General features: G+C 46.8%; 1 protein-coding gene across 4 annotated transcripts in view; it reads left to right on the plus strand.

Annotated features, from left to right (window-relative positions):
- LOC140386572 (basal cell adhesion molecule-like) overlaps nucleotides 1–12,806 on the plus strand; it is a 277,207-nt gene that overhangs the window by 219,651 nt on the left and 44,750 nt on the right. For all 4 annotated transcript variants that reach the window (XM_072469008.1, XM_072469010.1, XM_072469009.1 and 1 more), the window contains exon 8: nucleotides 11,616–11,772. In XM_072469008.1, the coding sequence (XP_072325109.1) occupies nucleotides 11,616–11,772 (157 nt within the window). The remainder of the gene's footprint in view (nucleotides 1–11,615; nucleotides 11,773–12,806) is intronic.

The raw sequence follows: 12,806 nt of genomic DNA on the forward strand, positions 1-12,806 counted from the left end.
GTTACAGTGAGGGGTTCATAGTGTTACAGTGAAGAGACCACAGTTGCAGTGAGGGGTTCACAGTGTTACAGTGAGGAGACCACAGTTACAGTGAGGACTTCACAGTGATACAGTGAGGCGACCACAGTTACAGTGAGGGGTTCACAGTGTTACAGTGAGGAGACCACAGTTACAGTGAGGGGTTCACAGTGTTACAGTGAGCAGACCACAGTTACAGTGAGAGGTTCACAGTGTTACAGTGAGTGATTCACAGTGTTACAGTGAGGAGACCACAGTTACAGTGAGGGCTTCACAGTGTTACAGTGAGGAGACCACAGTTACAGTGAGGGGTTCACAGTGTTACAGTGAGGAGATCACAGTTATAGTGAGACGTTCGCAATGTTACAGTGAGGAGACCACAGTTACAGTGAGACATTCACAGTGTTACAGTGAAGCGTTCACAGTGTTACAGTGAGGGGTTCATAGTGTTACAGTGAAGAGCCCACAGTTACAGTCAGGGGTTCACAGTGTTACAATGAGCAGGCCACAGTTACAGTGAGGGGTTCACAGTGTTACAGTGAGGAGACCACAGTTACAGTGAGGGCTTCACCATGTTACAGTGAGGAGAACACAATTACAGTGAGGGGTTCATAGTGTTACAGTGAGGAGATCACAGTTATAGTGAGAGGTTCGCAATGTTATAGTGAGGGGTATATAATGTTACAGTGAGAGGTTCACAATGTTACTGTGAGGGGTTCACAATTTTACAGTGAGGGGTTCACTGTGTTTTAGTGAGTAGACTACATTTACAGTGAGCGGTTCACAGTGTTCCAGTGAGGGGTTCACAATGTGACAGTGCGGGGTTCACAATGTTACAGTGAGTGGTTCACAGTGTTACAGTGAGGGGTTCACAATGTTACAGTGAGGGGTTCACAGTGTTACAGTGAGACATTCACAGTGTTCCAGTGAGACATTCACAGTGTTACATTGAGATATTCACAGTGTTACAGTCAGACATTCGCAGTGTTACAGTGAGACATTCACAGTCTTACAGTGAGTCATTCACAGTGTTACAGTGAGGCATTCACAGTGTTACAGTGAAGCGTTCACAGTGTTACAGTGAGGGGTTCATAGTGTTACAGTGAAGAGACCACAGTTGCAGTGAGGGGTTCACAGTGTTACAGTGAGGAGACCACAGTTACAGTGAGGACTTCACAGTGATACAGTGAGGCGACCACAGTTACAGTGAGGGGTTCACAGTGTTACAGTGAGGAGACCACAGTTACAGTGAGGGGTTCACAGTGTTACAGTGAGCAGACCACAGTTACAGTGAGAGGTTCACAGTGTTACAGTGAGTGATTCACAGTGTTACAGTGGGGAGACCACAGTTACAGTGAGGGCTTCACAGTGTTACAGTGAGGAGACCACAGTTACAGTGAGGGGTTCACAGTGTTACAGTGAGGAGATCACAGTTATAGTGAGACGTTCGCAATGTTACAGTGAGGAGACCACAGTTACAGTGAGGGGTACACAATGTTATAGTGAGCGGTTCACAGTGTTACAGTGAGGGGTTCACAATGTTATAGTGAGCGGTTCACAATGTTACAGTGAGGGGTTCACAGTGTTACCGTGAGGGGTTCACAGTGTTACAGTGACGGGTTCACAATGTTACAGTGAGAGGTTCGCAATGTTACAGGAGGAGACCACAGTTACAGTGATGGATTCACTGTGTTATAGTTAGTAGACCACATTTGCAGTGAGGGGTTCACAATGTTACATTGAGCGGTTCACAGTGTTACAGTGAGGCGTTTAAATGTGACAGTGAGCAGTTCACAGTGTTACAGTGCGGGGTTCACAGTGTCCTGTGAGTGGTTCGCAATGTTACAGTGAGCGGTTCACACTGTGACAATGAGCAGTTCACAGTGTTACAGTGAGGACTTCACAGTGTTACAGTGAGGAGACCACAGTTACAGTGAGGGATTCACAGTGTTACAGTGAGGAGACTACAGTTACAGTGAGGGGTTCACTGTGTTACAGTGAAGAGACAACAGTTACAGTGAGGGGTTGATAGTGTTACGGTGAGGAGAACTCAGTTACAGTGAGGGGTTCACAGTGTTGTAGTGAGGTATGTACAGTATTACAGTGATGGAGTCACAATGTTACAGAGTAGGATTTACAGTTTTATAGTGAGTAGACCACAGTTACAGTGTGGGGTTCACAGTGTTACAGTAAGGAGTCCACAGTTACAGTGAGGGGTTCACAGTGTTACAGTGAGGAGACCGCAGTTACAGTGAGGGGTTCACAGTGTTACAGTGAAGAGACCACAGTTACAGTAAGGGGTTCACTCTGTTACAGTGAGGAGACCTCAGTTACAGTGAGGGGTTCAGAATGTTACAGTGAGAGGTGCTCAATGTTACAGTGAGGACACCACAGTTACATTGAGGTATTCACAGTGTTATCGTGAGTAGACCACAGTTACAGTGAGGAGACCACAGTTACAGTGAGGGGTTCACAGTGTTACAGTGAGAGGTGCTCAATGTTACAGAGAGGACACCACAGTTACATTGAGGGATTCACAGTGTTATCGTGAGTAGACCCCAGTTACAGTGAGGAGAGCACAGTTACAGTGAGAGGTTCACAGTGTTACAGTGAGTGATTCACAGTGTTACAGTGAGGAGACCACAGTTACAGTGAGGGCTTCACAGTGTTACAGTGAGGAGACCACAGTTACAGTGAGGGGTTCACAGTGTTACAGTGAGGAGATCACAGTTATAGTGAGACGTTCGCAATGTTACAGTGAGGAGACCACAGTTACAGTGAGACATTCACAGTGTTACAGTGAAGCGTTCACAGTGTTACAGTGAGGGGTTCATAGTGTTACAGTGAAGAGCCCACAGTTACAGTCAGGGGTTCACAGTGTTACAATGAGCAGGCCACAGTTACAGTGAGGGGTTCACAGTGTTACAGTGAGGAGACCACAGTTACAGTGAGGGCTTCACCATGTTACAGTGAGGAGAACACAATTACAGTGAGGGGTTCATAGTGTTACAGTGAGGAGATCACAGTTATAGTGAGAGGATCGCAATGTTATAGTGAGGGGTATATAATGTTACAGTGAGAGGTTCACAATGTTACTGTGAGGGGTTCACAATTTTACAGTGAGGGGTTCACTGTGTTTTAGTGAGTAGACTACATTTACAGTGAGCGGTTCACAGTGTTCCAGTGAGGGGTTCACAATGTGACAGTGCGGGGTTCACAATGTTACAGTGAGTGGTTCACAGTGTTACAGTGAGGGGTTCACAATGTTACAGTGAGGGGTTCACAGTGTTACAGTGAGACATTCACAGTGTTCCAGTGAGACATTCACAGTGTTACATTGAGATATTCACAGTGTTACAGTCAGACATTCGCAGTGTTACAGTGAGACATTCACAGTCTTACAGTGAGTCATTCACAGTGTTACAGTGAGGCATTCACAGTGTTACAGTGAAGCGTTCACAGTGTTACAGTGAGGGGTTCATAGTGTTACAGTGAAGAGACCACAGTTGCAGTGAGGGGTTCACAGTGTTACAGTGAGGAGACCACAGTTACAGTGAGGACTTCACAGTGATACAGTGAGGCGACCACAGTTACAGTGAGGGGTTCACAGTGTTACAGTGAGGAGACCACAGTTACAGTGAGGGGTTCACAGTGTTACAGTGAGCAGACCACAGTTACAGTGAGAGGTTCACAGTGTTACAGTGAGTGATTCACAGTGTTACAGTGAGGAGACCACAGTTACAGTGAGGGCTTCACAGTGTTACAGTGAGGAGACCACAGTTACAGTGAGGGGTTCACAGTGTTACAGTGAGGAGATCACAGTTATAGTGAGACGTTCGCAATGTTACAGTGAGGAGACCACAGTTACAGTGAGGGGTACACAATGTTATAGTGAGCGGTTCACAGTGTTACAGTGAGGGGTTCACAATGTTATAGTGAGCGGTTCACAATGTTACAGTGAGGGGTTCACAGTGTTACCGTGAGGGGTTCACAGTGTTACAGTGACGGGTTCACAATGTTACAGTGAGAGGTTCGCAATGTTACAGGAGGAGACCACAGTTACAGTGATGGATTCACTGTGTTATAGTTAGTAGACCACATTTGCAGTGAGGGGTTCACAATGTTACATTGAGCGGTTCACAGTGTTACAGTGAGGCGTTTAAATGTGACAGTGAGCAGTTCACAGTGTTACAGTGCGGGGTTCACAGTGTCCTGTGAGTGGTTCGCAATGTTACAGTGAGCGGTTCACTGTGTTACAGTGAGGGGTTCACACTGTGACAATGAGCAGTTCACAGTGTTACAGTGAGGACTTCACAGTGTTACAGTGAGGAGACCACAGTTACAGTGAGGGATTCACAGTGTTACAGTGAGGAGACTACAGTTACAGTGAGGGGTTCACTGTGTTACAGTGAAGAGACAACAGTTACAGTGAGGGGTTGATAGTGTTACGGTGAGGAGAACTCAGTTACAGTGAGGGGTTCACAGTGTTGTAGTGAGGTATGTACAGTATTACAGTGATGGAGTCACAATGTTACAGAGTAGGATTTACAGTTTTATAGTGAGTAGACCACAGTTACAGTGTGGGGTTCACAGTGTTACAGTAAGGAGTCCACAGTTACAGTGAGGGGTTCACAGTGTTACAGTGAGGAGACCGCAGTTACAGTGAGGGGTTCACAGTGTTACAGTGAAGAGACCACAGTTACAGTAAGGGGTTCACTCTGTTACAGTGAGGAGACCTCAGTTACAGTGAGGGGTTCAGAATGTTACAGTGAGAGGTGCTCAATGTTACAGTGAGGACACCACAGTTACATTGAGGTATTCACAGTGTTATCGTGAGTAGACCACAGTTACAGTGAGGAGACCACAGTTACAGTGAGGGGTTCACAGTGTTACAGTGAGAGGTGCTCAATGTTACAGAGAGGACACCACAGTTACATTGAGGGATTCACAGTGTTATCGTGAGTAGACCCCAGTTACAGTGAGGAGAGCACAGTTACAGTGAGGGCTTCACTGTGTTACAGTGAGGAGACCACAGTTACAGTGAGGGGTTCACAGTGTTACAGTGAGGAGACCATAGTTACAGTGAGGGGTGGACAGTGTTACAGTGAGGAGACCACAGTTACAGTGAGGACTTCACAGTGTTACAGTGAGGAGACCACAGTTACAGTGAGGGGTTCACAGTGTTACAGTGAGGAGTCCACAGTTACAGTGAGAGGTTCACAGTGTTACAGTGAGTGGTTCACAGTGTTACAGTGAGGAGACCACAGTTACAGTGAGGGGTTCACAGTGTTGCAGTGAGGAACCCACAGTTACAGTGAGGGGTTCACAGTGTTACAGTGAGCAGACCACAGTTACAGTGAGGGCTTCACAGCGTTACAGTGAGAGGTGCTCAATGTTACAGAGAGGACACCACAGTTACATTGAGGGATTCACAGTGTTATCGTGAGTAGACCACAGTTACAGTGAGGAGAGCACAGTTACAGTGAGGGGTTCATCTTGTTACAGTGAAGAGACCACAGTTACAGTGTGGGGTTCACAGTGTTACAATGAGGAGGCCACAGTTATAGTGAGAGGTTTGCAATGTTACAGGAAGGTACAGTGAGAAGACCACAGTTACAGTGAGGGGTACACAATGTTACAGTGAGAGCTTCGCAATGTTACAGTGAGGGGTTCACAATTTTACACTGAGGGGTTCACAGTGTTTTAGTGAGTAGACCACATTTACAGTGAGCGGTTCACAGTGTTACAGTGAGGGGTTCACAATGTGACAGTGCGGGGTTCACAATGTTACAGTGAGTGGTTCACAGTGTTACAGTGAGGGGATCACAATGTTACCGTGAGGGGTTCACAGTGTTACAGTGAGACATTCACAGTGTTACAGTGAGACATTCACAGTGTTACAGTGAGATATTCACTGTGTTACAGTCAGACAGTCACAGTGTTACAGTGAGACATTCACAGTGTTACAGTGGGTCATTCACAGTGTTACAGTGAGGCATTCACTGTGTTACCGTGAAGCGTTCACAGTGTTACAGTGAGATGTTCATAGTGTTACAGTGAGGAGACCACAGTTACAGTGAGGGGTACACAATGTTACAGTGAGGGGTTCACAGTGTTACAGTGAGGGGTTCACAATGTGACAGTGAGGGGTTCACAATGTTACAGTGAGAGGTTCGCAATGTTACAGGTGGAGACCACAGTTACAGTGATGGATTCACAGTGTTATAGTTAGTAGACCACATTTGCAGTGAGGGGTTCATAGTGTTACAGTGAGGGGTTCACAATGTGACAGTGAGGGGTTCACAATGTTACAGTGAGTGGTTCACAGTGTTACAGTGAGGCGTTCACAATGTGACAGTGAGCAGTTCACAGTGTTACAGTGAGGGGTGCACAGTGTCCTGTGAGGGGTTCGCAATGTTACAGTGAGCGGTTCACAGTGTTACAGTGAGGGGTTCACAATGTGAAAGTGAGCAGTTCACAGTGTTACAGTGAGGACTTCACAGTGTTACAGTGAGGAGACCACAGTTACAGTGAGGGATTCACAGTGTTACAGTGAGGAGACTACAGTTACAGTGAGGGGTTCACAGTGTTTCAGTGAAGAGACAACAGTTACTGTGAGGGGTTGACAGTGTTACGGTGAGGCAAACTCAGTTACAGTGAGGGGTTCACAGTGTTGTAGTGAGGTATGTACAGTATTACAGTGATGGAGTCACAATGTTACAGAGTAGGATTTACAGTTTTACAGTGAGTAGACCACAGTTACAGTGAGGGGTTTACAGTGTTACAGTGAGGAGTCCACAATTACAGTGAGGGGTTCCCAGTGTTACAGTGAGGAGACCGCAGTTACAGTGAGGGGTTCACAGTGTTACAGTGAAGAGACCACAGTTACAGTAAGGGGTTCACTATGTTACAGTGAGGAGACCACAGTTACATTGAGAGGTTCACAGTGTTACAGTGAGGAGGTCACAGTTACAGTGAGTGGTTTGCAATGTTACAGTGTGGTACAGTGAGTTGACCACAGTTACAGTGATGGGGTTCAGAATGTTACAGTGAGAGGTACTCAATGTTACAGTGAGGACACCACAGTTACATTGAGTGATTCACAGTGATATAGTGAGTAGACCACAGTTACAGTGAGGAGACCACAGTTACAGTGAGGGGTTCTGAATGTTACAGTGACAGGTGCTCAATGTTACAGTGAGGACCCCACAGTTACAGTGAGAACCCCACAGTTACATTGAGGGATTCACAGTGTTATCGTGAGTAGACCACAGTTACAGTGAGGGGTACACAATGTTACAATGAGGAGGCCACAGTTACAGTGAGGCATTCACAGTGTTACAGTGAGGAGACCACAGTTACAGTGAGGGTTCCACCGTGTAACAGTGAGGAGAACACAGTTACAGTGAGGGGTTTGCAGTGTTACAGTGAGGAGATCACAGTTATAGTGAGAGGTTCGCAATGTTACAGTGAGGTAATGTGAGAAGACCACAGTTACAGTGAGGGGTACACAATGTTACAGTAAGAGGTTCGCAATGTGACAGTGCAGGGTTCACAATGTTACAGTGAGTGGTTCACAATGTTACAGTGAGGGGTTCATAGTGTTGCAGTGAGGGGTTCACAGTGTTTTAGTGAGTCGACCACATTTACAGTGAGCGGTTCACAGTGTTACAGTGAGGGGTTCACAATGTGACAGTGCGGGGTTCACAATGTTACAGTGAGTGGTTCACAGTGTTACAGTGAGGGGATCACAATGTTACCGTGAGGGGTTCACAGTGTTACAGTGAGACATTCACAGTGTTACAGTGAAGAGACCACAGTTACAGTGAGGGGTTCACAGTGTTACAGTGAGGAGACCACAGTTACAGTGAGGGGTTCACAGTGTTACACTGAGGAGACCACAGTTACAGTGAGGGGTTCACAGTGTTACAGTGAGGAGACCACAGTTACAGCGAGGGGTTCACAATGTTACAGTGAGGAGACCAGAGTTACAGTGAGGGGTTCACAGTGTTACAGTGAGGAGACTACAGTTACAGTGAGGGGTTGACAGTGTTACAGTGAGGAGACCACAGTTACAGCGAGGGGTTCACAATGTTACCGTGAGGAGACCACAGTTACAGTGAGGGGCTCACAGTGCTACAGTGAGGAGACCTCAGTTACAGTGAGGGGTACACAGTGTTACAGTAAGGAGACCACAGTTACAGTGAGGGGTGGACAGTGTTACAGTGTGGAGACCACAGTTACAGTGAGGGGTTCACGGTGTTACAGTGTGGAGTCCACAGTTACAGTGAGGGGTTCACAATGTTACAGTGAGGAGATCACAGTTACAGTACGAGGTTCGCAATGTTACAGGAGGAAACCACAGTTACAGTGAGGGCTTCACTGTGTTAGAGTGAGAAGACCACAGTTACAGTGAGGGGTTCACAATGTTACAGTGAAGAGCCCACAGTTACAGTGAGGGGTTCGCAGTATTGTAGTGAGGGGTCCACAGAGTTACAATGAGGAGACGGCAGTTACAGTGAGGGCTTCACAATGTTACAGTGAGGAGACCACAGTTACAGTGAGGGGTTCACAGTATTACACTGAAGAGACCACAGTTACAGTGAGGGCTTCAGTGTTACAGTGAGGAGACCACAGTTACAGTGAGGGCTTCACAGTGTTACAGTGAGGAGATCACAGTTACAGTGAGGTATTCGCAGTGTTACAGTGAGGAGACCACAGTCCAGTGAAGGATTCACAGCATTACAGTGAGGAGACCTCAGTTACAGTGAGGCATTTTCAGTGTTACAGTGAGGGATTTACAGTGTTACAGTGAGGAGACCACAGTTACAGTGAGGGATTCACAGTGTTACAGTGAGGAGACCACAGTTACAGTGAGGGATTCACAGTGTTACAGTGAGGAGACCGCAGTTACAGTGAGGGGTTCACAGTGTTACACTGAGGAGACTACAGTTACAGTGAGGAGTTCACAGTGTTACAGTGAGGAGACCACAGTTACAGTGAGGGGTTCACAGTGTTACAGTGAGGAGACCACAGTTACAGTGAGGGGTTCACAGTGTTACAGTGAGGAGACCACAGTTACAGTGAGCAATTCAAAGTGATATAGTGAGGGAGTCACAGTGTTACAGTGAGGGAGTCACAAAGTTTCAGTGAGGGGTTCGTAGTGTTACAGTGAGGAGACCACAGATACAGTGAGGGGTTCACAGAGTTACAGTGAGGAGACCACAATTACAGTGAGGGGTTCACAGTGTTACAGTGAGCAGACCACAGTTACAGTGAACAATTCACAATGAGATAGTCAGGGAGTCACAGTGTTACAGTGAGGGAGTCACAATGTTACAGAGTGGGATTTGCAGTGTTACAGTGAGCAGTCCACAGTTACAGTGATGGGTTCACAGTGTTACAGTGAGGAGACCACAGTTACAGTGAGGGGTTCACAGTGTTACAGTGAGGAGACCACAGTTACAGTGAGGGTTTCACAGCGTTACAGTGAGAAGACCACAGTTACAGTGAGAGATTTTCAGTGTTACAGTGAGGAAGTCACAATGTTACATTGAGGGATTTACAGTGTCACCGTGAGGAGTGCACATTTACAGTGAAGGGTTCACAGTGTTACAGTGAGGAGACTACAGTTAAAGTGAGGGATTCACAACGTTACAGTGAGGAGACCACAGTTACAGTGAGGGGTTCACAGGCTTACAGTGAGGAGACCACAGTTACAGTGAGGGTTTCACAGCGTTACAGTGAGTAGACCACAGTTACAGTGAGGGGCTCACAGTGTTACAGTGAGTAGACCACATTTACAGTGAGGGGTTCACAGAGTTACAGTGAGGAGCCCACATTTACAGTGAGGGGTTCACAGAGTTACAGTGAGCAATTGAGAGTGTTACAGTGAGGAAGTCACAATGTTACATTGAGGGATTTACAGTGTCTCCGTGAGGAGTGCACAGTTACAGTGAGGGGTTCACAGTGTTACAGTGAGGAGACTACAGTTAAAGTGAGGGATTCACAACGTTACAGTGAGGAGACCACAGTTACAGTGAGGGTTTCACAGCGTTACAGTGAGGAAGTCACAATGTTACATTGAGGGATTTACAGTGTTACCGTGAGGAGTGCACAGTTACAGTGAAGGGTTCACAGTGTTACAGTGAGGAGACCACAGTTACAGTGAGAGATTTTCAGTGTTACAGTGAGGAAGTCACAATGTTACATTGAGGGATTTACAGTGTTACCGTGAGGAGTGCACAGTTACAGTGAAGGGTTCACAGTGTTACAGTGAGTAGACGACAGTTACAGTGAGGGATTCACAGCGTTACAGTGAGTAGACCACAGTTACAGTGAGGGGCTCACAGTTTTACAGTGAGGAGACCACATTTACAGTGAGGGGTTCACAGTGTTACAGTGAGGAGACCAGAGTTACAGTGAGCAATTCAGAGTGATATAGTGAGGGAGTCACAGTGTTACAGTGAGGTACTGGCAGTGTCACAGTGAGGAGATCACAGTTACAGTGAGAGGATCGCAATGTTACAGTGAGGGGTTCACAATGTTACAGTGAGAGGTTCGCAATGTTACTGGAGGAGACCACAGTTACAGTGAAGGCTTCACAGTGTTACAGTGAGGAGCCCACAGTTACAGTGAGGGGTTCACAGTGTTACAGTGAGGAAACCTCAGTTACAGTGAGCAATTCAGAGTGATATAGTGAGGGAGTCACAGTGTTACAGTGAGGGAGTCACAAAGTTATAGTGAGGGGTTCGTAGTGTTACAGTGAGGAGACCACAGATACAGTGAGGGGTTCACAGAGTTACAGTGAGGAGACCACAGTTACAGTGAGGGGTTCACAGTGTTACAGTGAGGAGACCACAGTTATAGTGAGGGATTTACAGCGTTACCGTGAGGGGTTCACAATCTGACAGTGAGGGGTTCGCAATGTGACATTGAGGGGTTCACAGTGTTACAGTGAGGGGTTCACAATGTGACAGTGAGGGGTTCGTAGTGTTACAGTGAGGAGACCACAGTTACAGTGAGGGGTTCACAGTGTCACTGTGAGGAGACCACAGTTACAGTGAGGGATTTACAGTGTTACAGTGAGGAGACCACAGTTACAGTGAGGGGTTCACAGTGTCACAGTGAGGAGACCACAGTTACAGTGAGGGGTTCACAGTGTCACTGTGAGGAGACCACAGTTACAGTGAGGGATTTACAGTGTTACAGTGAGGAGACCACAGTTACAGTGAGGGGTTCACAATGTGACAGTGAGGGTTTCACGGTGTTACAGTGAGGGGTTCACAATGTTACAGTGGGGGGTTGACAATGTGACAGTGAGGAGACCACAGTTACAGTGAGGGGTTCACAATGTTACAGTGAGCGGGTCACAGTGTCTGTGAGATTTTGATAGTTTTACAGTGCCGTTTGGTAATGATGCAGTGAGGGATTCACAGGGTTACTGTGATGATTGTCTGAGTTGTTGACAGTGCTGGTTGGCATTGTTACAGTGAAGGCGGCCTGCTTTTTTTGAGTGAACCTCTCTCTATGGATCACAGTGTGATTCTGTTGTAAATTCTTTGCTCTCTTGATGACAAGGCTAATCTTTTCCACAGGGTGATGAGGAAATTGAGCTGGGCACCAAAAACGATGGGATCTTTCTCCTGAAGAATGTAACAAAAGAGCAAAGTGGCAAATATCAGTGCGAGGCTCTGGACTTTGATACACCCAATGATGTGGAACTGAAAAAGGATCTCAGCATTTTTGTGAATTGTAAGACGTATTCACAAATCTGACAAAACTTTCACTTCCCTCTGTTTCCAATCTCTCCACACCTGATTCCACCTCAGGTGTTTGCATCACACACACTGATGTTGTCATCTCCCTATGCCTATTCACTATTCAGGCAATTTACATACAATGCCAGTTAGCCAATGCATCGTAATTTAAATCTGTTCCTAAACTAATCCCTTCCTTATCGCCATAATCTCCTCCAGCCTCAATAACCCTCCTTATCTCTGTATCTTGCTCCAGCACCTTCAACTCTCCCTATCTCCATAACCTCCTCCAGCCCCTAGAACCCTCCCTATCTCTGTGTGTCCCTTCAGCTCCTACACCCCTCCCTATCTCAGTAACCTCCTTCAGCGCCTACAATCCTCCCTTTCTCTGTAACCTCCTGCAGCCTCTACTACCCTCCCAATCTCTGTAACCTTCTACAGCCCATACAGTCCTCCCTATCTGTGTAACCTCCTCCAACCCCTCCTACTCTCCCTATATTTGAAACCTCCTCCAGCCCCTACAACCCTCCCTATCTCTAACCTCCTCCAGCCTTGTGGGGTGTTGGATAGCTGTGAAAATTCTGAGTGGTAGAGTCTAGCATCACCCAATCGGGCGACGGAGACCTTGCTTGTTTTCCAATTAGTATCATGTCAGTTCAGTCACATTCTCATTAAATGGCAGGACGGTGGTAGAGTGGTTAACAATGCTGCCTCAGAGCGGCAGGGACTTGGGTTCAGTTCTAACTTTGGGTGACTGTCTGTGTGGAGTTTGCATGTTCTCCCCTTATCTGAGTGGGTTTCCTCCAGGTGCTCTGGTTTCCTCCCACAGTTCAAAGATCTGCTGGTTAGATGGAGTGGTCATGCTAAATTGCCCCTTAGTTTCGAAAGGTGTGCAGGTTAGGTGGCTTGGCCATGCTAAATTGCCCTTAGTGTCTAAGGATGTGCAGTTTATTTGGGGATAGGTTGGGGGAATGGGCCTAGGTAGGGTGCTCTGTCAGATGGTCATTGCAGACCCGATGGGCCAAATCT

This window comes from Scyliorhinus torazame, chromosome 12, assembly GCF_047496885.1.
Source record: "Scyliorhinus torazame isolate Kashiwa2021f chromosome 12, sScyTor2.1, whole genome shotgun sequence".
Classification (NCBI taxonomy): Eukaryota; Metazoa; Chordata; class Chondrichthyes; order Carcharhiniformes; family Scyliorhinidae; genus Scyliorhinus; species Scyliorhinus torazame.